Source organism: Hippoglossus hippoglossus, chromosome 16, assembly GCF_009819705.1.
Source record: "Hippoglossus hippoglossus isolate fHipHip1 chromosome 16, fHipHip1.pri, whole genome shotgun sequence".
NCBI classification, from domain to species: Eukaryota; Metazoa; Chordata; class Actinopteri; order Pleuronectiformes; family Pleuronectidae; genus Hippoglossus; species Hippoglossus hippoglossus.
The window spans coordinates 24,159,127-24,186,218 of record NC_047166.1 but is presented as its reverse complement, the minus strand read 5'-3'; the positions used below and the strand labels follow the sequence as shown (position 1 = coordinate 24,186,218).

Here is a 27,092-nt window from a genome sequence, read left to right as displayed (position 1 = left end):
CTGAGAAACAGGGAAAAGGAGAGCAGATATGAATCAATGTCAAATATATCCACGCTATCCATGTGTTTACAACATCATGAATGCTTTCATCATGTAGAAAAGTATAACTGCTTTACTGTGTGTGTAAACAATAGGCCTGATTTAATGTAGGCTTCTGTGTGTGTGTACTGTATGTGTGTGCGTGTTTGTGGTTACCACTGCTCCTGGTGCAGCGGCTCCAGGTGCAGCTCCGGCCACACTTGTGAAGGCAGGTCTCATCATGGGCTGTCCCATCATTGGCTGCCCCATCATGGGTTGCATCATGGGAGCTCCAGGCCCTGCTACTGGAGGCTGGTGAGACAGGGAGAGCACAGTAGACTGGGATTTGTCAAGGCAAAACAGATTCATCACCATAAGCCTTTAGGATTATCTAGATATTATGGAACTGAAATGCAGTATTGTACATGAGAGATTTCACTGTGAATGAAATGAGTCTCACCATGGTAAAGCAAGGCTGTGCACTCATTGGTGGCACCATGGCTCCACTAGGTGGACCGGCTCCTGGTGCTCCAGGAGCTCCAGGGGTGGCCCCAGCCTTAAGAGACAGACAGAGGTCAAGTCAAAGTCAAAGTCAACTTTATTGTCAATTCTGCTATGTACAGGACGTGGTTTTAAAATGCCATCTCTCGCTGCTCCCCAGTGTAAACATATAAGTAGACAGAACATAACATCAGCACAACTGGTATGTTCTTAAAACCTTAATCACAGCTCACACAGCTTGTGGGAGTTTGGATGTTCCCATCATGTTTGCATCTTTTCTGCATTAATGAACAACATTTGTTTGGGACTTGATATCATTTCAAACATATGTTGACAGCTACATCATATGTGTCTGAGGCAGCAGACACAGTTCTTAACTCAGCAAGCAGAATTTAAACTACTCTAGAATGAAGTTTGATCGCTTGGCTGGAGAGTCCATATTGTTCTTACCATGGGGGCTGGTGTAGCCCAGCTTGTGGGGGCTACATGTGGCGTCCAGTTGGCGCCTCCTGTCAGCTTCTTCTCACTCTGTGGGTCCCTGAAAGAGATTAAACACAGGAGAGACCTGAGAGGTTTGTTCAAATTCCAGGAATTAAATAAGAAAACAATTTAATGTCTAAAAAAAAATCTGACTGCTGTTGTCACATAGGAACATGTGTTTGAGCCTTCACAAGCATCATGCATACACGGAATTCACATATTTAAACACACTTACTTTTTCTTTACTCCGAGGTCTGAAGAGAAGAAAGAAATCAAAGAAAGTTAACTTGACATGAATTAATGATTCTAAAGACTTAGCTCAGGGATGAAAAGCTGCTGTTTACCTCCAATCAGGTTGGCCAGTGACGAGTCCAGATCCCCTCCAATGGTTTTGGCAGCAGCCGCCATGCCTCCTGGTGCGACGGGAGTTCCCATGCTTCCAGCTGTGCTTCCAGCAGTGCTGCCCCCGGTGCTCTGGGGCGTGATGGCGGGCATCAGCAAGTCGCCTAATCCATCAAACACTTGGGGAGAGGGTGGGAATGGCGGGACATCAGAGAAACAACACAGATTACAAACCTGCAAATCCCTAATCTTGCTACAACACGGGCAGCAGACAGGTGTGAGACCAGACAGTACGGTGGGGGTGCAATCCAGTTGTGACAGCATTGGTCGTTATCTGTGCCTGACATGCACAACAAAGGACTGTAAATATGTTTGAGCATTCAGAGGGAAACAACTACAGCAACTGCATTCTCTTGGCTCGTTGCTTCGCCATTTTACATGTTCAGGAACTTAACCACTGGCTGCTTCGACAATAAAGCACTGCTTTGAACCAGATGTCATCAAGGCCAAATATTTAGCAGGTTTTCATTCCAACTGGCTGTGAATCTCTGCACTCAGAGAGAAGTGCAAATATCAATTGTAATTGTTAAAGAGGCTTCACAGTGGCAAATAAAATAGTTTCCAAAACTGATAAAAAATGTTAAACGTTAAAACTATAAACTATTACAAGAGTAACAGAACATTCTTTCTGTTCTATTCTTCAAAAAAGAAAATAATATAATGAATTAATAAATAAATAGATAAAATATATATAAGTTAGATTTGAAAATAGTTTTCATAAATAATAAAATCCTTCTTAATCAGCACCCCATTATCATACATACAGATTTGGAAGGAAATTGCCTCTGTGAAGGAGGAAATGTTTGGTGGTCGACTGTCGTTTAAAAAAAACCAATGAGATTGATTCAAACGTTTGAATCCAGAAGGAGTGTAACTCCAGCAAGCACAGGTTCTCCTCTCCTAAATATTCTTTCTTTATTCTCATATTATTATGACACTTTTTTCTTCTAATATTATGACTTTATTCTGCTAATATTTCAACTTCATTTTTGAAATCTCAGAACAACAATGATTCTTAGTTTCAGGTGATTATAGACTTATAAAAACATAATGTTTTCATTATCTAGCTTTCTTGATTCTGATCTCTGACCAAAGAGTAAGAGCCTCACCCACAATGTCATGCTGTTTAATGGATCACATGGAAAATTATATAATCGAAAAGTGTTGCTGTAACCCTTCAGGACTGGAATGAAAACCTTCAGACCTACTCTAGTGCAAGCGGACTCAGGGCTTGATGGCATGTGGTCACAATAAGAGCCACTGCTCTAAAACACAGAGGGAGATAAAGATGCAGTGTACAAACGTAAACAACAGTAAGTTGTCTCATGCAGGAGTCAAACAGGGCTCGTTTTGCAACATGCAAAATAGAAACATGGTTAGAAGACACCGAAGGGAAGAACCGTCCGAACTGCACATGCTGCAATGAACTGCAGTGTTCAACTCACCAATTACAGATTAGAAGAAGCAAACAATGATGACCCAGCAGAGAGGAGGGGGTGTGAACAGGGGTGAAAGGAACATTTAAAAAAAATGAGGCAGTACAGTAAAGATGTGGAGAACAAAAAAAGATTGTGAGAGGGCGGTCGTGAAATGATTAGGAGGTGGAGAAAAGCACAGCATTTGTGAGAGTACAAGAGAATAAAGAGAAAGAGAAATCAGTGTAGCAGGGGGGGAGTAGTGCTGAGGAGTAAAGCTGCTGAAACAACAGATTCATATCAGGAGGACAGTGACAGCAACAGCAGATCAGGTCAGTCTCATTCATGCAGAAATCAAGCTGTGAGCAGGAAGAGATGACTCGCTCCACTGTTAACATACAACAGTTTTAATGAAGCAGATTAAAGCATCAAGCAAGAGACCTGTGCAAATGTGAATAGGAGACATTTTGTCATTTTCTAATATTTAACAAGGCACCAAAATCACACAAATTATTAAAATGAAGCTAGACGAAGGAAAACGATTCCTCCAACATAACTAATTATGATTCACTTACTTGAAGCATCAAAGCCACCAGAGGGCGCCGATGTATTGGTTGCAGATTCTGGTGCTGCTGCAGCTCTTCCACGGACTGGTCGTGTTGGAGACACCAGCGAGCCCAGGGCGTCAAAGCCTGACTCCAAGAGGTCATTCTGCGCCCGAGCTGGAGCCAAGGGAGCCAAGGGAGCCAAGGGAGCCAAAGGAACCAAGGGAGCCAAAGGAGCCAAAGGAACCAAGGGAGCCAAAGGAGCCAAAGGAACCAAGGAACCCAAGGGAGCCAAGGGTGCCAGAGGTGGAGCAGCAGTGGGGGCCAGGGTGGGAGACATCAGGCCTGAGGGACATAAAAGAGAGGAATCATGAGGTAAGAAAGACGCACAACTGGTCCCTGTCACCGTTACTACATGACCAACACAAATTCACTATGATTAGTGACGCAACAGATGGAACATGAGGCATCTTAAAAGCAAAATTTTATTTTGGATCTGCGTCTTGAGAAAGATGAACCCTGCAGCAGCAAATAGCAGCAGTTTAGAGCACCGCAGAGAAGCAATTTACTCAACCAGAGCAAACCAGATAAAATAATGAAGCAAATATGAACACAAATGAGAAAAATATTCAAATATAAGGAGCATACATCTGCTATAAGTGATCGTTGGTAACTAAATACATTTGCTACATTACTAATTACTTAAGTATAATTCTGAAGTACTTATGCTCTACTTCAGTGCATTTTATGCTACTTTACACTGCTACTTCATTAGTTTCAAGTGGGGGTTCATATTTTTATTACAGTATTTGACAGCCATAGCTACTGGTTACTTTTCTAGTTACTAGTAAAAGATTAGAATGAGCTTATGACATGCAATGCATTATTAAGTACTTGTGACATATTAGGAAAAAAAGTTGTGGCTCTGCACATTTTGTTTCCCTTGTCACTTTTCAGATTCAGTTAAATAACCACACAAGGCACACAGAACTCATATTATCCTGAAAGTACAGAAAATTCAGACAAATGAACAAATAATTCTGTAACAGGACATTTTCTCTTAAACCATTAATCACCTTATTAGCTCTCACATTTATCTTGTGATCTGTGAATAGTAGTTAAAACTCACCATGTTACACAGCTGCAGTGATAAAATACAGTCTTAACAATCTAATAATGATAATAATAAAAATGTGTCGGTCCCAAAGGACCTTTTCCTGCAACACAAGCTCTTTTAGGTTTGACATTTTCAGCACATTTTGGTGATAATAATTTGTACTTTACCTCATTAGGAGTTTTACTTCAAATTACTATTTTCCCACTGTTGTAGTTTTACTTTTTCTTCAATAAAATATTCTTCTTCCACCACAGATCACTATATATAATTAAGAAGCAAAATGTACATTGTTTTTCTTCTTAGGCACTACATGGGAAGCCCATTGAAAATACAGTGTCTAGGTCTGCTAATGTACGCCTAAAAGTGATTATAGTTTTATTGCCATTAATGCTACACACAGTGTATGACTCAAAGACTCGCACCACGACGCGCTACATTCAGATTTGTCATACTGAAAGCATACAATGTTTGTGTTGAAAATGTCATATTCTTTAAGGTAAACAGATGAAAACAAAAAGGTCAAAACAGAGAGACCTTTGGGATATTAATCAACATTTGGCCATACACCAATGACAGATAGAAGATTTGGCATCATTCTGATGTCGTGGAGGAAACATTTCACAAATGAGACTAAAACCATTTTAGAACTTTCTAATTAAATCAACCAGTCCTGTGCCAAGTCTTTGTCAATATCCATTTGACTGATGCATCACCGTCATTACTTACTGCATAATATTTAGCAGCATAAGACATTTCCAGCAGTTGTTTGCCAACTTTGCTACTTTCTTCAAGGCTGTCATTATTTCATCCAAATTTGCTGCAGTAATTTAACCATCATTTTCATGAGATGCTTTGATGGAACTCTAAAAGGTGTCTCACCTCCCAGCAGGTCGTCTCCGGGCCCTCCAGGAGCAGAGCTCTGCTTCTCCTCCACAGAGCTGCTGAAGGAGTCTGCATGGCCGTCCAATTATCCACAACGCAGCATGGAGGGCAGAAAGGGGTGAGAGGTCAGCCCTGGACCACACACTGAGACCCGGTAGGGAGGTGGGAGACAGGGAGACAGATCACCCTGACTACCTCGATAAATGCACATGCCCAGAATATGGTCATATAGAAACACTAAAAACTGAGATGAAAATAAGTGGAAATATGTCAGGTGAACTCTGAACTGTTATGATGGGACCAGTGTTCTCAAACATCAAATTCAGTTTTTACAATGGGAGCTAGCTGGCTTTGCAGAAGCTCACAGACAACAAATCAAAAGAGAGAAGCTGGAATGTGTGAACACTTCTCAGTTGTGCTATCCATCCATCCATCCATCCATTATCTATACCACTTCTCTTTGTGGTAGAAGGGTGTACCTGTACCTGTAAATCACGAGATTATATTCAATTTAAAGACTGGGCAAGCTGTATATTTGTATATATTACATGTTACATAAAAAAATACATAAAACGTATTCACACTAACTCAACATGATAGAAAACAAATGTGACCCTTTACATTGAACTTATATAATATTTTATATTATAAAGTTAGATAGACATTTACCTTGTATATTTCACCCTAAGTTAAAGGGGACATAGCATGCAAATTCCACTTTGTTAGTGCTTCTACAGGTTAATGTGGGTATCTGGCATGTCTACCAACCCAAAAACTCGGGGAAAAAAACACTCGCGCGTTTTGTTATAGTTCCTCTAAGTCAGAAACGTCATGCTTGAGCGACTCGATTGAGCTTCCTGGGTTTTGTGTCGTAACAAGGTACTGGAAGTCTCCCTACATGGTCTTGGCCCACCCCCCCGTCCCCCGACACAAGTTACGCCGGGTTTACACCGGAGGCAGCGAGGCTGCGAGGCAGCGCAGCGCCGTTCACAAGCACGCAGCCGCCTGGCTGTTCACACGGGACGAGCATTTCTCCGCTGGTCAGCCTGCGATTCACTCACATGTGGCATTTGTCTGGATCGTTGGGACTGGGAGGCTGCAGCAGCTGCTCGGGCGCGACCGCTCGCTCTCCCGTGCGTGAGCTGGAATTTGTGTCAGCGCCACACAGCCAGCAGTGTGGAAGACTTCCGCAGTGTTCAGCACTACTGTACGCTGGGTTACAGTAGTTACGCCGGGTTAACACCGGACGCAGAAGCGCCGCAGCGAGGCAGCGCAGCGCCGTTCTCAAGCGCGCAGCCGCCTGGCTGTTCACACGGGACGTGCATTTCTCCGCTGGTCAGCCCCATAGACTGTATATATAAGGTCAGCCCGCGATTCTGCTTTCTCCGCTTGTTGTTGTACCCGTTGAATGTCGGGGTTCGGGGTAAATGATGGTCTTCATAGCCCCCCCCCCCCCCCCCCCCCCCCCCCTCTCTTTCTCTCTCTGTCTGCTTGTGTGCTTGTAGTGGATGGGCAGAGGGGGACATTTAATTATGTGATTGGGAAAATTAAAACTCCAGGACAACAGAAGGGGAATACAAAGTATGGGATGCATATTTGATCATTTATATCATATAAAATATGTAATTTATATAATTTAAAATCATGAGGGGGGAGGGGGGAGCTGGCTCATTAGCATTTAAAGGAACAGGCACTCAAAACAGGTCACTCTGTGGAGGGCTGTTTTATACAGGGTAAAAAGGGTGCTGTTTGAAATGATCCTTGTGGTATTTTGACCAAAGTATGTTACAGACATTTCATTAAGACCCCAAGGAACCATATCAACTTGTGGTAAAATGGGCATGCTATGTCCCCTTTAACACCCTAAAATTTGCTAATTAGTACTTTACTCAAGGTACATCAGTACAAAAAACATCTGTTTCATCATCACATATTTCAAAACAATCCATCCAGTAATTGCTGAGCTATGCAAACATGCACAAAGTGCATGTTTGCGAGTCCACAAGTCCATAAGAAAAGGTTCACATCCCGTGTTTTAGTTCAGTAAGTCAGCAAAATTCTGAGCATTGCATACGCAGAACATAACTGAAAACACAATGGCAACATACAACACAGAGTTTTAACTTTTTTTGGGGAACGTAACTGGAGTCTAGTGCGAACTACTTTCTGTTTTGTATCTATGATCTGTCTATAGTCTTATTTAAAAAGGGCTGAAATTAGTTTCACACCTACAGTCTATCACTATACTCTATCAGCCTCTAAGCTACAAACAATAACCTCAGAACTTACTGTAACAACTCAGTGATGATTTTTTTTTAAAACACCAAGAAGAAAGAGAAACATTAAGTTAAAAATGTACAAATGTACAGAATGGACAAATATACTGTATATATATATACATATTGTAAACAGCATATGTTGTTTCAAATGATGTATATGTCTGTGTATTTGTGTGTTAGTGAATTAGTGCAGCACAGTACCCAGCAGGTCAATAACTGGCGCTGACTCTGCTTTGGGCAGAGTCGAGGCTTCTGAGCCATGAGCTTCAGCAGGAGCAGGAGAAGGAGGAGCAGCAGCAGCAGGAGCTGGAGATGTAAAGTCTAAGCAGAGAAGAAGAAGCAGGAAGGGATTCAATTACTCTCAAATCTGAACGCCTGCATTAGTCAGTGAAGGCTTTATTTCCAAGCAGAGAATGCTCTGTTCATGCACTGTTATTATGCCTGGCATGCAGAGAGGAAGCAGGAGAAGTAAGCAAGCATCCCTGCATTTTAATTGTATCCACATCCTTGAAGTTTGCACGATTTGGTATTTGACTGGTGTGCTTGTGCATGCAGACACCAGCTCCATGCAAAAGACTTCATCTTAAGTCAGGTCTGGAGTCTTGCTGCACACTTCGTCGAAAAAAGGAAGGGAGACTGTGATGCAGTAAAGGTAAAGCAGCTGAACTCACCCGTTACAATGTCTCCAGCCGGAGCCAGCTCGGGCAAAGGAGAGGGCCCGCGTGAGACAGCAGGAAGGTCTAATTTACCAAAGCAAGCGAGAGGCAGAATACGAGAAAGAAGAAAAACGTGGAGGTCGGGGGAGCAAAGAAAAGTATTAGCGTGGCAGGTAGAAAGACACAGCGTAGATAAAAAAGCAGCCACAACGACAATCCAAGACTGAACGAGTGGGTACATGCACAGTCATCATACCACTATGGGGGACAAACCAAGACGTGTGGGGTGAAAAAAAAAAGACAGATGACAGAGAAGTGGACATATGGAAACCAGAGGAGATGAAAGAGGTTCCACACAGAAAAATGGATATCAGCTCCTGTACCTGCACCAAAAAGGTCTACGCTAGGAGTGGTAGCAGCTTTGGATTCTGTGCTGGGGCTTTGCTCAGGCATTGAATCAAACATATCTAAGAACAAGGACACACAATCATATGGACATTCAGAGTTTTAGTCCAGTGCATACAGAATGATGAGTTAAGAAGAGATGAGGGAAAGCAGCAAGATCATACATTTATATTATTAATCAGGCGAGTTGTTGTGTGTCTGTTCAGTGCAATGCAAAATAAAACAGTTCAAAGAGGGAATATTGCAAAATGTCACCATGAGGACAATAAAATGCTTTTTCTTTTTGCAGCAGCATATTTTGAGTGTGTGACCAGAAATTACTTTAGTTGTTACGGTTATGTGATTATCACAGATTTAAGTCTGTGTACTCTGCCTTGTAGAGCTACTTGAAAAGTCAGAATCCCCAAAGTCAGCTGGATACATCATCAGGAAACCATGAATATCTTGAAAAAAATGTCATTTGGTCTAATAAATATGACATTATTTCAACTCAAGACCCCACAGGAGAGGTGAGTAAGATTCATCCTCTGGGGACCATGAATCTCTGTCCAAATTTTATGGCAATCCATTAGCTGCTGACTGCGGCAAGTGGCAAGTTCTGCATCCACCTTTTCCAAATCACATGAATAGCCATCCACTTTTCTACCAATATACATAACCCATAACCTCTCTTCTGGTCAGCGGGAGTGAACCTGATCAACCAAAACTGCAGTATACCTGTATTTAAAAATTATGCAATATTCCCCTTTAACTAAAGTGCATAAGCTACAATAAAGCATTCTCAGCTGTCACTATCTAAAACACTGATCACAAGCAGGAGAAGAAAATACATTTCTTCCCTCTATGGTTTCATATGTGTTAGTATTAGGTTAATAATCAAAACAAGTTGAGCCACCTCTGATAAGAAAAGGAGAGAAACAGCGGGTTTTGGTACAGTGCATAATCAAGGGATTACCTTTGAAAGCAACAGACACAATGGCCGTCACTGTAATTTTTTTATATCAAAATGTTTTCTGTTATGCAGAGGAGGTCAAGATGCTTGATTAGCTTGTTTAAATGATCTGTATCTGAAGAAAAAGCATCATGGAAAATAGAAAACCAAGTTTGAAATGTAGGGTCTGGGCAAGTTGTTATCATTGTCACTAATTCATCATCATCATCATCATCATCATCATCATCACTAGCAGGAGCAACACAGTCATCATCAAAACCTTCACCATTGTCATCATCAGTGTCATAATGCAGGGCAATGCAGTTAGAGGCAGAATGAGAGCGAGAGGACTTTACCACCAAAGATATCTAGAGTCGGGGCGGCTGCAGACTCTGTGGTGGTGTCGGTGGTGGTTGTGGTGGTGGAAGAAGGGGTGGGAGCAGCGGGGGCAGCGATGGGGGCGACGATGGTCGGCGCCTCACTAGAGGTGGGAGGGATGATGGCGGCAGGGGTGGTGGCGGTGGCCCCCGTGGCGGCGGGCCTCATGGCGAACAGGTCCAGCTCTGGAGCAATGTCTGCACTCCCTTCCGTCGTGGCAAAGGGGTCTTCATGAGGAGCAGCAAGGGTTGGTGGTGTTGAGGGAGGGGCGGGGGTTTGATTAGAGAAGAGGGGAAGGGGGTGGTGGATGGAAGGGGAAGGGGAGGGGGATTGAGGGTTTGTTAGAACAGCAAACACGGTAAAAAGCATATTTGTGAGGCCAGATGCCTCTGGAGCTCCAAATCAGGTTAAAAATAAATAAACCATGCACATGGTCCCTCATTAACTTCACAAGCTACAACTGACAGTGTCGACCAATTCTTCACTAACTCATCACTGACTGTACAAAAATGAACTTAAGAGAACACGTTTGCATGCAAGAGGTTATTACATAAAAGCTCGAAAACTATAATGGAACTAAGAGCGATTTAAGAAACTATTTTCTACTTAACTACCCAAGGACTAACAGTGACTTGTCTTCATCTGTGAGAACGTAGCCAAATTTAGTGTAAGCTAAATATTACTCACCCAGACATCGATATAAACAGAAACTGGCTATTTAAAGCTAGGGTTGGTAATCCTTGAAAAGCTAGCAAGACCAGGCTACACTTTGAAAAAATTAGCCATTAGCCCTCTCGTCAAAGCTACACCCCGAAAACACATAAACGTGCAATGACTGACAACTGCTACGATCCGACTTTTCCGTGACTAGCTTGCTAACTTCTGGCTATATCATCTCTGCGTCTGGCTTGTGAAGACTCGGTCATGTGCAGTGAGAGCACGGGCAGGATGTGGCCAGGCAGGTCGGTTAGTGACAGACAGGTAAGCCAGCCAATCATTTAATTTGGTTCGCGTTAAATGATTAGTCATGTTTATTAATGTTCTGCGAGAGCTTTTTTTATTGATGGCTGTCAGGACATGAAGAGGATTTCAACAAATAAGATGAAACGTGTTTCAGAGACAAATTACCAACCCTATCTTTAATCAATCCAGTTCTTACTAGGCAGCACGTTGTTACATGGCGTGGAAAACATAAAAGAGATATCACTTATTACTGTATAAACATTAGCTAGTTAGAAATCTGCTGAAAATTTTAATGTAGCAGTGATTTCTAGTTTCTGTATAAACTTTTTCCTTTCTTCTCAATTTTTTAACCAGAAGTTTTAATATGTGTTAAATCAAAACTTTCCAGAGATAAGTTATGGATCATCTAAGAGCCTGTATTCTCGTCATTGAAAAGCTAAGCAGATCAGCATGTGTAATTATTACAGGCGGTCAGTGCCACTGCTTCTGTGACTGCTGCAGTTACTAGTAAATGCCCAAACTAGAGCGCCCAAAATCTAATATAAAGGAATACATTTGATTTCCAGTGTTTGAAGAATATAATTTGTGAGAAAGCACAGTCACTCCATGCATTGCTCCAGCCACTGATTTGCAGTGCACAGTAGGTCGAAGAAAGAAACTAAATGGAGTTAGTTATTTTCAAAGGAAAAGAAAAAAAGGCTCAACGATGATTAGCACTTCACCATCATTATTTAGAGTAAGTGGTATTAAAACAAATGGTATTTATTCCTACAGTGTAATAAATAGCTGCTTTTTACTGCAGTATTCACTGGGTGAATATTAGAAGGAGAGGAGGAGTCAAGATGAGGGAGGAGAGGGTCCATGACTGGGGCATTACAGCAGGATTTGGGGTGAAACAGTAGACGTTTGTTCAACTGTCTCCTATGAATGCAGAAGCAGCTTCAATATAATAAAAGCAACAACAGCTTTTACATTCACACATACATACATACATACACATACACACACACATACACACACACACTTGCACAAAAAGCTGTCTTGTCACCCACCAGATCCACCAAAAGCATCAGCAGCAGGGCCCGCGGCCACGGCAGCAGGACCGTCTCCTGGGGAAGGTGCAAACGCATCTAGGGTATTGCAGACGAATACAGCCGGAACGCAACACACACAAAACATAACCCCCAGGGCCAACACACCGACAGACACATGGATGTAAAGAACATAGGATGAGTAAAGAGATGGAGTGGACAGGAAACAAAAATGAGAGGTCAGCATCAGGGAAAAGCAGAGAATACAAGAAATATGCAGCCTGGTTACTGTGGCGACTGATCAGATTGTACCACCATTAGTCACATGATGAGTTTTGGAAGGCTGCATAATGCTGCATTCAGTGACTGCACAGTTTGTGCAGATGTGTGAAATGAGGTTGTCACAAGTTAATTTTGCTCTGTGACAAGAAGGAACATGTCAGGTTCAGGGATGAACAAGGAAGAGTATCTCTTTGACGAAGAAATTCAGTTCAAATTCTTTTCAGCAGATACAAATGTTGGGGCTGAGGTTATTATTAAAAAGCCAAAATATCATCCAGCTATTCATCATTGTGGCAAATTAATGAAACTGTTGGTAAGCCATTAGGGACACATGGGTGATAAACAAAAAAAGCAAAAAGCAACTGATAGATTAATTACATTGCAGTGGGTTTACTGAGGTGCACATGTATATAATGAAACACTCTTATGAATGTTTAAAACATGTCAATGTCTAAGCACATTAGTTTTCTGTGACAACTGTGCAGCTTCGAACAAACCCAGAGAAAAGCAAGTAATCCTCTGCAGTGCCTGGTATTTTTGGGATGTGCCAGAAATGATAAACGTTTTGCTCTGTGCTCAGTGCAAAACAGGGTTTGTGCAAGCACATTAGTGTGCATGCTCGTAAACAAATGAGGGGGCAAGAATATTAGTAACAGGTAGATTACCATTACATTTGAGTCACAGCACTAAGCATCTAATTTCATGAAAAAATATAAATCTGATGATCTTATGATTGTTGTTGTTCTCAAGGTATTTCCAGGATCATCAAGGACTACCACTAACCACATGGAGGAAAAGGTTTTTTAAATATGTGCCTCTAATCCAAACAAATATGGCAGACGGACATGACAATTCTCCTTGTTCAATGTGTACACCAAAATGAAGAATTGTATTATCAGTTACATTAACCAGCTAATTGACTGGTGGCTGAAGTCACCATGTGTGTGAGTGCTTGCGTGAGTCATTATGGAAAAGTATGGTTCTGGAGACACCTACTGTAGCAGAGACAATCACAGAGGTGGATTTTGAGACATGTGTCTGTCTGTCTGTGGACATGTTTCATCACAACTCTGCCAAATGCAGTCACAAAACTTTACAGGTGTGTATTTCAGTGAAGGCTGAATTTAAAGATGGGTGTGGTCCCATGATTACTGAGTATGCATGTCATAATATGGTAATAACTACTGAGAGCTCATGGGATGGAAAATCAACATGTTGATGAGCGATGCATAATTTTTCTTTTTACTGACAAAATCATTTTTAATCCAGATATTAAGAAGAATATTTGAGGTTTGTGGAAATACATACATAACAGTGGAAATTGTTTTGTTTATTAATCAGATTTTTAGCTCTGTGACTCAAATGTTGATGGTAATATATGGCACGAGGCACAAACTGGGGTTCTGGTGCCAACTGCTTGTTGAAATGTCACAATATACATTGAGATATTTGTTACTAAGTCTTCATGTGACATCAAAAAATGTGAGTTAGATTCTCCTCATTCTTTAGATATCACAGAAACATACATCACACACAAAATGTATCTGATAGAACAAATGAATTTAGGAAGTTTAGGAAGTGATAGTCAAATCCCAGTCATTTATATACCAAATTTATATCAGTAAATAACTTGATGACAAAATGATTGGAGCAGACAGGCAGCCATGCCATGAATACGGGCCTACATCCAGCCGTCGAACCACACTGACCTCCGAAAAGGTCGATTTCTGTGGCTGAGGTGGTGGCAGGGGCGGAGATGGGCAGAGAGGCGGGGACTGGTGCAGCTGCAGCAGCAGTGGCAGCAGTGGTAGCGGTGGCAGTGGCGGTGGCTGTGGGTGCGACAGCTGCAGGGGCAGCTGCAGCATCAGCATCAGCATCAGCATCAGACTCTCCCTCGGTCAGGAGAGCTTCAGAAGCTCCATCAGAGGCAGCTGGAGCTGCTAAGCAGGTTTACCCCATAATCCAAATGCCACGACCCCGTTACAAGAGAGAAGAGAGGAATAGCAAGATAAAAAAGTAAGATAGGTGGAAGATGGCAGTGTCAAAGTGACTAAAAAATGAAAAAAGTGCAGACGTGTGTGGTCAGAGATTAACAGGAAGGGTGCGAAAGATAATAACTACATTTGTTTTCAATGCAAAGCAACCTGACACTGAGACAACAGAGAACTTTAGGTAGAAAGCCCAGATGGACAATGAAAAATCTGCAGGCATTTCTTATATTCAGTCTGTCAACGGAATACTCACCCTCAGCCAAAAGATCTGCACGAGAGATGAACAGAAAGAGGCACAGATGAGAGAGGATGAATGACAGCATGAACACAATCTATATAACTATAAAATATATAGCTGCTCTGCTGAAATTTTGAAATTTGTCATTCGCAAGTTGCCAACATTATACAGATAAGGTAATAAAAAAACAGACGCACACCAATGTAAAATCGTAATAGAGCTTAAAGGTCCTTAATGTAATTTAGGTAGTGAAAGGTTAGAGCTGGATTCTGGCCATGTTCAGGGGATCAGTGGAGATGTGGGGATGAGCAGCGACAGCCTCACAATGGAAATGCGGTTCCACATAATCCAATAAAAACATTAATGTGGGTAGCACTTATTTATTCTACTTCAGGGAGTGACTCTAAAAGACTTAAGTTTGTTTAATTCATCTCATTTACAACAAATAGTGTATCCTCCATGTTACTGCCAACTATTATCCAAAGCATACTCTAGGTTTATAAATAGATTCTCTTCTTTCAACCTCATCTCAGAAAATGGTTTCCATTTATTTATCTGCAGTGATGTCAGCTCCCTTTATGCTTTGGAAAATGGTCCACGGTTAAGTAAACAGGTTTGGAATTGATGGGTTGAATCATGCATGGTCTATTTCAGTGTGATGGATTTAATTCGATTAAATATTTACTAAGATTTGTTTCTGTAAGTTGATTCAAGTTTAGGACATTCGAGATATGTTTTAGTCTAAATTGACAATTTGTTCAATGCATCCTTCCAACAACATTTCTCGTACCCTATTTTTAAGGGGATTATACAGGGAACACACACACAAAATATATATATATATATATATATACAGTACATTAATCAAATTTGGTACATTCGCTTGTCCCCTTTGGTGTCCCCTCCAGGAATTGCTCTTGAGAAATTTCTTTTTTTATCGTACCCCCGACAGTAAGATGAAAAGATGAAAGATCCGCTGCTGACAGAGCAGAAAGTTCTCACCTCCCCATCCAGTCATAGAACAAGCAGCTGCAGCGCCCCCTGTTGATGAGGAGGAAATTGGGTCCAGATCCAACAAGAACCCATCATCAAGGGCACTAAACACAGAGGAAGAAAGTGAGAGAGTAAGTGTTGACAGAATGGAATCAATTTCTGATGTAATATTGATGCTTGGATATTGATGCATCTCAAACACTTTGTAATATTGTTGAGTGACTCCTACTTGCTAGTTGTGGTGGTGGTGATGGGGGCTGGTGCAGAGGGGGGGACGGCAGGCGGAGGAGGTTTGGCAGGCGGCCCGGGGCGAGCAGGGGGAGCACGATGCGGTGCCTTGGCCGGTGGTGCGGCAGTAGCAGCAGCAGCAGCAGCAGCAGCAGCAGCAGCAGGAGCAGCAGCAGCAGCAGCAGCAGCAGGAGCAGGAGCCGGCGAGGAGTTGTTGGCCGTAGCTTCCTGCTGCAGAGAGAGAGAGACCCCCGTTAATGTGCTGACAAACACAGTTATGTACTTGAAACTGTTAAGAGTGAAGTTAAAAGTCAAATTCAGCATTTACATTTTTAACACGTTCTGGTACTGCTGTGAAGCGCTTAATCTGTTTTGACAGTGAAAGGGTCTATGTATAAGCAAAGACTATCATTATTACCACAACATTGTGATTATCATGAAACATAGCTTACCTTAGTGGGTGACCTGCAAAAACAATGATAGTACATGAGTTAAAGAGTTTAATGGTGTACTTGCTGAAACATAATAGCTGTTACTGAGATGGAAGACAAAGTGACAGCGTAAGTATCACTTTGGTGTTTTTTAGGCAGGCAGCATTTCAAAGCAATTCCATTTAGCAAACATCTGCAATTATAGGATCCACGTTGCACAGCTAAGTAATAGCATCTTGGCCCCAGCTCAACTTCTACGTAGCTTTTCTTTTTCACATCAGCACGAAAAGAGATTGTTGTTTTTGAATAGCAAGCTCTGTAAAAGTTGGAGCTGAGTGTCAGATGCTGACAAAGACAAATATGTTAATGATGACACTAACGTCACAAAATATGAAATGAACTTGCAAAGAAAAATTAACATTGTTTTTTCCATAGAAGTTCATCTTGAACAAGTTGATGGTGTGCAACAATAATGGTGTCTGTGACTTGTTCAGATTTTGTTCTATAGAATCAATCACATGAATCAACAATTTAACACAGTCACTACAAAATGATGGTAAATTAGTATTTCCAAGTACAGTTTTCATTGAGAGAGAATACTTACTTATCCTCTCTGAGTTAGGTAAAGACAGAAGAAACAACATGTTAGTGAAATAACTGAGAGTAATAAGCAGAGAGAGAAGATACTGTGGTGAATTTAATCTCGAACAGGCCCCAGGGAAAGAGCAAAATCACTTCTAAGATTACCAAATACACTCAGGTGCATGTTGGACACCCAAATGTTCAACTAACCACTTCTCACAGGGCTTTCAGCACGGCACAAACCATTACAAACCAAACTTTGGCTCTGTGCTCAATATGGTAAACGTTAAAAAACAACAACAGAGGCACAGATACACTGGACTACTTACGGCTTCTTCCCCTCAAGGGTGTTGAGGTGGGTCTCCAGGGATTCTAGAAGACTTTCTGGGGCCTGTTCACACCCCAGGGCACCACAGGGGAAGACAGAGGACGACACAGTTAAAAAGAAACCCTGATCATGGATTTCAACATGTTATGTCCTGTAGTTTCAGTATTATTATACAGCACCATAAGAAACACAAGGGAGGTTACAAGTGAATAAACTTAAATCAGTTACACAGATACATGGAGTCACTATGAGATTACTGTATTACTCTACACAAGTAGAGCTTTTGCAAAGACAGTGGAACTTTGATAAATGCAGTTTTTTATACCTGTTTTGCACAAGAATAAACGTGTGTCAAATATCTCAAACTAAAGACAAGCAGCATCATAAAAGAAGAAGAGTGGTAACTGAAGTATCATTTTGTCTCACAAGATAAGCATTATAAAGCCCATGCTAGTGAAGCTGTCTGATATCCTGATCCTGAGTTTATCTTCCTTGTGCAGACTCAACAGCGTTCTATTCTCTGATCCATCCATCTCTGAATCCACTGCTCATAAGCTAACTTAAGTTTGGCACAAGGTTCAGGCCTAAATTCATTGTTTTCCTCAGCTTATGTCAAAGTATTCTGATTAGTGATTAATCACTGCCGACAGACTGAAGGGGACACTGCCCTTACACAGGAAATGAAAAATCAAGGAGGGGGGATAAAGAAGGGCACAAAAGGACAAAAACAGAAAAGGTATTGTAAGGTATAGTATTGATGGCAATAGGGTGAGAAGTGTTCCAGTCAGCCATTATGAAAAGCTGCATGCTCAACCAGGCCAAATGAGACATTATCACCTCCCAACATGCAAGTAAATGGATAGCACAATAATATCCACCAGGCTTATTAAGCGAGGTCAAAGCTAATTTCACGAATTCACTTAATCCCCTGATCCATTTCCAGGATGTATCCATTTAAATCTGCCTAGTATATTATTCATAAAAGCGTGAAAGGCCAACAAAGCAGACAGACTGATACTGTTTGTCTTGGCTATGAGAGGGGTGAGTAGAGCATTTATCAACCAGGGACTCCACTGACAACAAAGAGACAAAGGGCACCTTTAACAGCTCTGTCACTGTAATATTTAGACACACACACAGTTGTAGTTCTCATCCGAGGAGGCCAGCGTAAAATGTGCTGGATCATCTCTCTGTGGACGTGACAGAAACAGGCCTCCAGGCATATGCTTGACAGATTATGTCACATGACTGACACTGCCATCATTTGCAGAAACATTCTACAAACAGACCCAGTTCTAAGAAATAGCACGGATGAGGACATAACAACACGGCAAGAGAATCAGTAAGATGTTAAAATTACACTTTCTTGTTTGCGCTGCTGTACTGTGATACATCCTGGAGAGGATGAGAGACTGGCGGCTGAGACCGAAATGTAGATTAGTTACACAAATCCTTTTCTAGTCCTGGAATTATAAATCAAATTTTATGACCCATACAGTATCTAATTATTTATGGTGGCCTCTCTGGTCTGTAGGCTTTGGCTGAAAAGATTAATCATGCGATTCAGCTAATTTATATAACAGTATCATTTGTAAAAACTAGTGAGAAAAGTGGTGGTATATTTTAAATAGGCTCAATAATCTAGAATGTATTTATTGTTTAGGTTTCATTAATGAATTATGATGAAATCCAGACCATGGTAAAAGCTTTGAAATTATTTTCCTGCTTCAAATATTTCAACGGAAACATTTGCCTAAAGTATGAGTAGAAGAAAAATGAATAAAAGTCGGTTTGAACTGATGATGATAAGACTTAATTTCAAATGGAAATAAGTGTATTCATAAAGATGCAAATATAACATTTCCCCACAAAAAATAATATTGCTACCAGACATATTAAAATTTGAGAAGCCTTTGGGGGAAAAAGATATTTTTGAAGATTGATATCATTAAGCTGGAAATAGCTAGCATTGGGTTGCGATATTGTTATCTCTGTATAACTTTTAATCCTCGTCCATACTAACGCACCTGAAAACGCCTATCACATGACCGCTCACTTACACTGGGCATCTGTGTACCGGTGTAAATAGGAAGGCATGCTCGAATAACAGCTTGAAATTAAAATTAAAATGGTAATACAGTGAAGCTGTCATGGAAACTCTGCAGCACAATTCAAGGACAGTCTGCTGTTCCTTTATACAGTTGTTAAACTAAAACTATGTTTAGCAGCGGAAACAGCCACCTGATCAGCAACATTGCTCAGCATATCACAGCTTATCCAATCAGCTCGTTCAGTCACATCATCGCACTTCATCTGTTTGGTGGTTGTGCACTCGCTGTGCACTTCACTTGTTCTGTGCTTCAAAGCGTTTTATTGTTGACCTTCCCTAAGCTGTTTTCCCCCCAAAGCTAGCTCTTTGCACTTCTCACACTCTCAGCCTGAATGATCATTCTGCATCTCTGAAAGTCAAAAGACCAAACAAACTAATTGGTTGCATGAAGGTTGGAGGTGATAAGGGGGTACAGTGGGATATGCCTCCTCTTCAAACAAGGGACAGAGTGTAGCTGTCTGTAAACGTCTGATTACAACCAAAAGAAAACCACAGTGAACCCTGCAGGAAAAATAAGTGGTTGCCTTAGACATTCACATGACATATTGGACAGTAGATAAAAAACTGAGTACCGACATTCTCTGTTAGTTCGCAGCCAGAAAAATAGTGGGGTGAGGAAGCTTCTTACCTGAGTGAGTTCGGGTATGTCATTTTTGTCTATTCCCACTTGCTGTAAAAGAATACAATGACATTTAATGAAATAGTAAATAAGTAGTACAATATGTAGCTGATATTCAGAGATATATTGGGCTGTGTAGGCTACCTCAGCGATTTTGAAGAACTCGGAAACCCGAGTCATTCGTGTCAGGAATCTCTTGTAGATCTCCAGCCCGTCTTTACACTGGCTCCTCTTCATCTGGAAAAACTTTTCTGGATAAAGAGATAGTACAATGTGACTCCTTATTCTCACATAGTTCAAAAAGAAGTCATGTGATCATTCTATGTTTTCCTTGTTGTTAAACTGCATTAAAAGATCAAACCAAAAATGAATCAATCCTGCTATTAAGTATTGTGTGTAGCCAAACATTTGAATCTTATTTGTCCTTGCCACAGACATCCACTGTGTCCAAAAACTGTTCATCACTGTGGCAAAGCAGTGCACTGGGTGATATGTTGCTTCAACACTGTGAACCCAGGCACTGCATCAGCTCTGTTGCTGTAAATACTCACTAGAGGACCAAATCTGCAAAACAGAAATAGTCCCCAACAAATGCAACACTAACTCTTGTTTAAGTAACTTTTGCTTTTACAGTGCTCAGCTGACCCATTTTGAAGGTCAGTAAGAGGCAGTAATGGTAGTCAGAAAATATCCATCTAGAGGAGGATATCAGAGGCCTCACTGAAGCACTAGTCTGTGTGTCGCCTACTCGGCTAACAGTCTAATCATTATAGCAACATACCATAGCATTGTTAATATCCAATCAATTGTGGACTTTAAATGGGTACGTCTTCAGCTATGTGTATGTATGCGTTGCCATGTGTTATTCTTCAGATGATGAGAGACAAAGCTTGTCATGTTTTAGCTGTATGGTTTTAACCTGAATAGCTGAATAGCTGTGTGTGATTGTGTGTATGTCTTTTAGAACAAGGGGCTTTATTGTTCTTGCTGATTGCAGTTATATTGTTGAGGATTTCTCCGCATTGGGTTTGCTGATAATTCCTCTGTTTTTACAAACCAGTGCTTATGACAGTTTTCACGTGTTGTGTGATAGTATTTGGAGAAAGAAGTCACACCTCATGTTGCTGTGCACAGCACGATTGAGAAGCATTTCCCCTCAGTTACCTCACTCGTTCATTCTGATCCAGTGATCTCCACAGGATCCCCATTAAATGGTAACATGATCTCCATACCAACTTAAAAGCTTCCTCTGTAATATGCCTTCCAGAGTACTTGACTTTTGTTCATTGATTTTTTAATAGATCATGTGATGAGTTGAAGATGGAGTGACTCTTTACCGAGCAGGTTAATGACGCCGTCATTGTAGCAGGCATATAACTTGATCAGATCTTTGAAGAGCAGGAGGAAGCAGGCTTTTATCACTGGATTGTCCAGCTCCGGAGGATGCACCTGTGGACACAAATAAAACCCAAGAGGCACAGCGTAGTTAGGATTTTGAAGATGAATAAAGGAGACCGAAAACTTCTTTTGAGTCAGAAACCTACGAGGAGAATGAAATGACAAAGACAACAACATTTCTTAGTCTCTGTATCAGTGGTAAACCCAGTTGCCACCTTTCTGTCTTGACTGTGTTTATCCCTCAGCCAATTCAGTAACCTTGCAAAGTGACTCTGTTCCCTATAAGCGAGTGTCACTCACATCAAAATCCAGCAGTGCGTCGATCTGGCTCTGCAGGGTCGGCATTCCTTTCAACAGCTTCTCTACAGACATAGTCCTCATCGCTCCCTCAGCTCTGAGACAGAGGAGGAACCGAAAAGGGACAAGAGAAAGAGTGAGAAAGAAGCTGAAATATATTTACACCTGCAAAGAAACAAAATATTAAACCCCCTTTGATAATTGGGAACAGCCTGGGCTGCATGGTCTAGTATCCATTGTAATGAATCAAGAGCTGAGACGTTTAGACTCACATAGTGTCTGTCTGTCTGTCTGTCTCATTGATCATTGATTTCTTTAGTCTGCGTCTACATTTTTCAGTGTCAGGTTATGTAGCCTGAGTCCTTGTGCTTTATAGTTTGCAGATCCAGGATCGCTGCTGCAGCCACATCGTGGATTATGATGGTGCATCGCAGACTGTCATCATGGACCATAGATCATGATGGTGGATCGCGAATCAGAGTTTGTGATGGCGGATACTGGATCATGATCGGGATGGTAGTTGACTGCTTGATATACAATACGCCTACTCACATTCTCTACCATTATTTACAATAACTCCTCAATTCAATTGTCATTACTGCTCCCTTCTTCTCTATCAGATATTTTCTTATGTATAAATACTTAGACACATTTTTCCATTATGTTACAAATTGTTTTTTCTAATCAATCTTGTAAATACTGTTATTTTGTGTCTTTCTCAGTTACACATGGCATCTACAGTATTGCACTTCTGTCCGTCCTGGAAGATGGATCCTCACGTGTGGCTCCCTCTGAGGTTCCTATGTTTTGTTCCACTGTTAATGTTTTTTTTGGTAGTTTTTCTTTACTCTTGTTGAGGGTTAAGGGCAGAGGATGTCACACCTTGTTAAGCCCTATGAGACAAATTGTGATTTGTGAATAAGGGCTATACAAATAAAATTGTATTGAGGTACCTTGTGTCTGCCAGCTAAGCAGAGTTGTCCACTGTATTTATCTCTGTACATCAGTAAAGCCATTCACTTGCCATGCTAGAGGCAACTGAGTTCATCCCACGCATCTTTACAACCTCTGTGGGATGTTTGATATTCTGATGAATATCAAGGGCAATTAAAAAGCGAGCATGTTCTAGACCCAGATAAATTCAACAAAGCTTTTTTATGAGACAACAAAGCTGAAATGATCATTCAGAAGGGCGGTGTTGTGAGAAATGAAAACCAGTACCCTTTCTTGACTCGTCCAAAGTCAAAGGACATCTGTCTGTAGGCGAAGGCCTTCTCGTTGAGATAACGGCTGTAGCGTCTGATAAATGTGGACATGTCATAGCCTGAGGAAGACGCACATAATACACACGTGAACATGCAAACTCTTCAATGTCAACTTAGAGTATTAGTAAGCATTGAAAATGTGTAATGGCCACATACTGTAAACAGTGACATTTCTGTCTTGTTTATAATGCAAGTGTAGGTGTTACTGAATATAAATTAAGTGAAAGTATCAAAACTCAAATGTAAAATTAGCACAGTCCATATTCAGAAACTGTGCCTTAAACGAGCCATAAGGAAATTTAGTAGTCTTTCCAATTAATTATTAATTATTCTAATTTGTACCCCCACAGTTTCATAGTAACTAGTGGTGCACCGATGTCCCCCTCTGCCCATCCACTACAGCCACACAAGCAGTCATATAGATAAAAGAGAGAGGGGGGGGGGGGGGGGGGGGGGGGGGGGGGGGGGGGGGGGGGGGGGGTGGGGGGGGGGGGGGGGGGGGGGGGGTGGGGGGGGGGGGGGGGGGGGGGGGGGGGGGGGGGGGGGGGGGGGGGGGGGGGGGGGGGGGGGGGGGGGGGGGGGGGGGGGGGGGGGGGGGGGGGGGGGGGGGGGGGGGGGGGGGGGGGGGGGGGGGGGGGGGGGGGGGGGCTAAAGGCTTGCTTGGAGAATACGTCATTTACCCCCGACACCCGACATTGAACGGGTTACATACAACAACAAGCGGAGAATCGCGGGCTGACCGGCGCGGAGAAATGCGGGTCCGGTGTGAACAGCCAGGCGGCTTTATTTGTTGTAATCAGAGCCTCCTATTGTGTTGTGTTGCACAGCAGGCTAGTAGTAGCACTGCATCTTGACTTGAATTTATATGGCATTCCCTAAGGGTTTATGCTAGTGTTTTGTAAGGCTGCATTGCAAGCATCTGTTTACAGTTGAGATGATGTCTTGAGTAGGCCTGGTGATACTGTTAAATGTTTGGCTGAATAGGTGTCTATGTCCATCCATGGCATCTAAAGTTACACTTGTCACTTTTTCTGTTTTTCATATTATTCAAGTAATAAACAAATATCGGTATTGGTATCGGCTATCGGCTAGATTGTTGTTTTAAATATCGGTATCGGCCAAGAATTTCCATATCGGTGCATCCATAATAGTAACCAAAACAAATTTTCACTTCTCATAATAAAAAGATTTCTGAGTGTGCAGCGCTATGGGCAGAGCTATACGCTGCATACCGTGAGCTGCTGCGGGCTGCCGTGGGCTCGCGCTATGATCCATAATGTTGCTACCATCCATTAATCCTGGTATTAACCCATGCATTTTTTTTCTACTTAAACAAAATGACAAAAATAACAAGACAGACCCTAGTAGACAACATATCAATGACAAAAGGGTTTGAAGCCAGTGTTTAGGACACTGCATTAATTTCCATGTTGATGAATTTCATTAAGGGGAGCAGGGAAAACTAGAGATCATGGAGGGAGGTTAGTTTTGTCTACATAAGAAGTGCAGAGGCATCACCCACCATGGGAGCCAGTTTTGTCCAAGAAGTTGCTGAGGTTGAACAAGGTGTTTCTAGAAGCCAGGAACTGCAGGAATTTCTGTGGGAGAGGATAGAAACACAGTGTTTACTTCTCTGACAGGCACTCAATACAAATGGCTACAGTAAAAACAGCTTCAGTTATCTAGCATTCTTGATTCAAACTTAAAGCTAAGATTTAAAATGCAATTAATTTTTAAGACCTACGCATGCATGAGTTCCAGACCCACTGAGAAAAGGAAACTGAGAATTCGTATAAACATCTAGGCTGAAAAATTATTTCAGCACTGTGACCATCCTCACACATTACAGTATATGCCACTGTATATTGTGTATATTATGTATATTGTGTATATTGTACAGTATATTGCACATTATATCTGTGGAGAGTGGGGCCTGCCTCGTTCCACACACTCCCTTCTCTGCAAGCAGTACCTTAGGTCAGGTTATAGATAAAGGGCAAACCAAAGGTACATTGTACTGTAGTGTCTACGCTTAGGGACTTTCATATCTAACTCAGATGCGCCAGACAGAGAGGCACCACCTTTAACTCTTTTGCGTACTTCACCTGTGGCAAGATGTAATGACACAATGTGATTTAGGAATGCTTTAGGCTTAACTATCCAAAAACTATCCAATGCGAGATTTGTGTACATAAGAATAGATACATATATATTATTTTAATAATGTTGGCAGCTTCAATAGAGTTTGGTTCTCCCGATTTTCAAACTAGTGGCGCATACTTAGGTCTAAAACGGTGTTTCCATGACTCATGCATGCGTACGTCTGAAACAGTAGCTGGGGGATTGGCACATGTGTCTGTCTGGAACAGAGAGGGCTCTCCAGCTCTGCAGGAGGATGTTTCTTTCGATGGTCCGCTTCCCCCAGAGTGACAGTGAAGCAAAGAGCGCTTCATTTCCATTTGCATCTCAAAGGAGCTGTTCAGCACTTTAAGCACTTTATGGATGGAAGGGAATTGATTTTTGTCTCTTTCTTTATTGATTAGAGAGAAATTCAGATTTAAAGGAGCAATGTTACACCTTCACAAGTGAGAAGATGTGAATATGAATTAGGAATATGGAGAGAAACAGGAAATACAGCATGAATAAAGACAAATAAATAATAAAGACAAATAGATTCAGCAGCCCTACAAGAAAAAAAGCTTACTGCAGTGGTAAAAACATCCCCCAACACACAAATAAACAACACATACACAAACACACAGACTGAATCCTATTTTGTGGCGCCATGTAAACAAAGCAGAACACAATAAAACGAGGGGAGGTGAGGGATAAAATTCCTCCCTTGAGAACCAGCGAGCTACATTCCGCTCCTCCAATTTCTTTCTCGCTTTCATTCACTCGTTCTCTTTCTTTCAACAAGTCAATTCAGTATTAAATCTATTATCACCAAGAACACTACAGTAGTCCTGGTTAATGTACGTACCATGTAAAGATACTATCACCTTGTCAAATACAAATGAACACATTAACACGTTTTCACTCACAAGGTGATCTTATCAGTGTGCGTGTGAAGGGCCAGAGTATCCCACTGTGGCCCATGGAAACATAAGCACACTTGCCCTTTTACCCTGATACCTGCTGTAACGAATGCAAAGGTTAATGCTATTATCGTCATACCATTAAACCTCCACTAGCCATCTTTCCTGCTCTATGTACTGGCACAAAGGCCAATGGGAAGGAATAAGGAATAGGGAATAGTAGATATGGAACGTGAATGAATGACTAAATGAGTTGATAACTTGATCTCACAGTATCTCTCTTTGTCTTCTCATTCTCCATTGGTCATTCTCTTGCACTCTCTTCTTGAATATTTCAATATACAGTCTCTTCTCTCTTACATTGCTGTATCAATAGCTTCCCCCACGCCTTTGTTATCTACATTTCAGTGGCAGCTTGGATAATTTAATGGGCAGTAAAACAGCATCTGTTTATCTGTCTGAGTTATCCCTTGCTGTCCATTCAGAGCCTTTGCCTTTCTTCAGCCGTGAGGACATAAAATGGGTCAGGAGGTCGGAAACAGAAGGTCAGTCCCTTTGTTAATTCCATGGAGGCCATTGAGGAAAATTTTGCAAACTATGAGGCAACAGTAGAACAGCTCAGGGAAAGACTACATTCAAACCATAATCACTTGGGTTGTATATAATTTGGGTTATAATCTCACCTCGTTGCCTTGCACCATGAGGTGGTGTGTGGTGATCAGGGCTTTGAAAACCACCACCCAGCTGGCGTTGCCGGCCCTCTCCATCAGTGTATCGGCCATCTGGGGGACGTTCACAGTGGTATCCTGGGTGGCCTGGATCAGGTCTGATAAGCACAGAGAAGAGAAGGAACATGGTCAGATGGTGGATATTAGCAGGGGAGAGACTCAGTACAGTTACACACTGTGCAAAGAGCCCTTAGTCAACAACTGTAGTGATGATGGAAAGGGTAGACAAGTGGGTTTTAAATGGCAAATAGACGCGTACTAGAGTAAATATATCCCTGCAATTTGCAGCCACACACCTTTCACTTGTAAGTGTCAGTGTTTCATCAAGCAAGCAAATTAAATTAGGTATTTTTACCTATGTTCATCAACTCGTTTTAAGACTGATAATAGAAGAAGGTTCAGCTTCTTTTTATGATATTGTCAGTTGTGTGAAGAAACGCTCTTGGCTATTCTGTGTGTAAAGACCTGAGGCATCTCTTATAAACTATAACCAGATGTTATTTGTCAGTGTTAGACAACTTCAATTATTTTGCAATTGATTTCTGATATGTGTTTAAAAGT

At 41.6% G+C, this 27,092-nt stretch overlaps 1 protein-coding gene and 1 long non-coding RNA gene across 31 annotated transcripts in view; both read right to left on the bottom strand.

Annotated features, from left to right (window-relative positions):
- Positions 1-27,092, bottom strand: part of snap91a (synaptosome associated protein 91a) — an 85,845-nt gene that overhangs the window by 2,969 nt on the left and 55,784 nt on the right. The window contains exons 3-29 of one of the 30 annotated variants that reach the window (XM_034612112.1): positions 26,487-26,629; positions 24,288-24,363; positions 22,722-22,824; positions 21,504-21,597; positions 21,143-21,254; positions 19,950-20,056; positions 19,815-19,856; positions 17,078-17,139; positions 16,771-16,779; positions 16,188-16,200; positions 15,737-15,966; positions 15,517-15,611; positions 14,530-14,544; positions 13,995-14,225; positions 12,025-12,102; positions 9,988-10,236; positions 8,679-8,762; positions 8,311-8,379; positions 7,841-7,960; positions 5,358-5,429; positions 3,644-3,706; positions 3,392-3,589; positions 1,344-1,520; positions 1,235-1,253; positions 970-1,057; positions 479-574; positions 196-330 (exon numbers count right to left, since the gene is read on the bottom strand). In XM_034612112.1, coding sequence (XP_034468003.1) covers positions 196-330; positions 479-574; positions 970-1,057; positions 1,235-1,253; positions 1,344-1,520; positions 3,392-3,589; positions 3,644-3,706; positions 5,358-5,429; positions 7,841-7,960; positions 8,311-8,379; positions 8,679-8,762; positions 9,988-10,236; positions 12,025-12,102; positions 13,995-14,225; positions 14,530-14,544; positions 15,517-15,611; positions 15,737-15,966; positions 16,188-16,200; positions 16,771-16,779; positions 17,078-17,139; positions 19,815-19,856; positions 19,950-20,056; positions 21,143-21,254; positions 21,504-21,597; positions 22,722-22,824; positions 24,288-24,363; positions 26,487-26,629 — 2,780 coding nt within the window. Of the gene's footprint in view, positions 1-195; positions 331-478; positions 575-969; positions 1,058-1,234; positions 1,254-1,343; positions 1,521-3,391; positions 3,707-5,357; positions 5,505-7,840; positions 7,961-8,310; positions 8,380-8,678; positions 8,763-9,987; positions 10,237-12,024; positions 12,103-13,994; positions 14,226-14,529; positions 14,545-15,516; positions 15,612-15,736; positions 15,967-16,187; positions 16,201-16,770; positions 16,780-17,077; positions 17,140-19,814; positions 19,857-19,949; positions 20,057-21,142; positions 21,255-21,503; positions 21,598-22,721; positions 22,825-24,287; positions 24,364-26,486; positions 26,630-27,092 lie in introns of those variants that run through there. The other 29 variants (XM_034612108.1, XM_034612115.1, XM_034612106.1 and 26 more) reach the window with 29 other exon arrangements.
- On the bottom strand, positions 9,157-9,981 carry LOC117777381. The gene is made up of 2 exons (XR_004616593.1): positions 9,531-9,981; positions 9,157-9,445 (listed from the first exon to the last, which is right to left on the bottom strand). It is a non-coding gene; the product is annotated as an uncharacterized LOC117777381 (long non-coding RNA).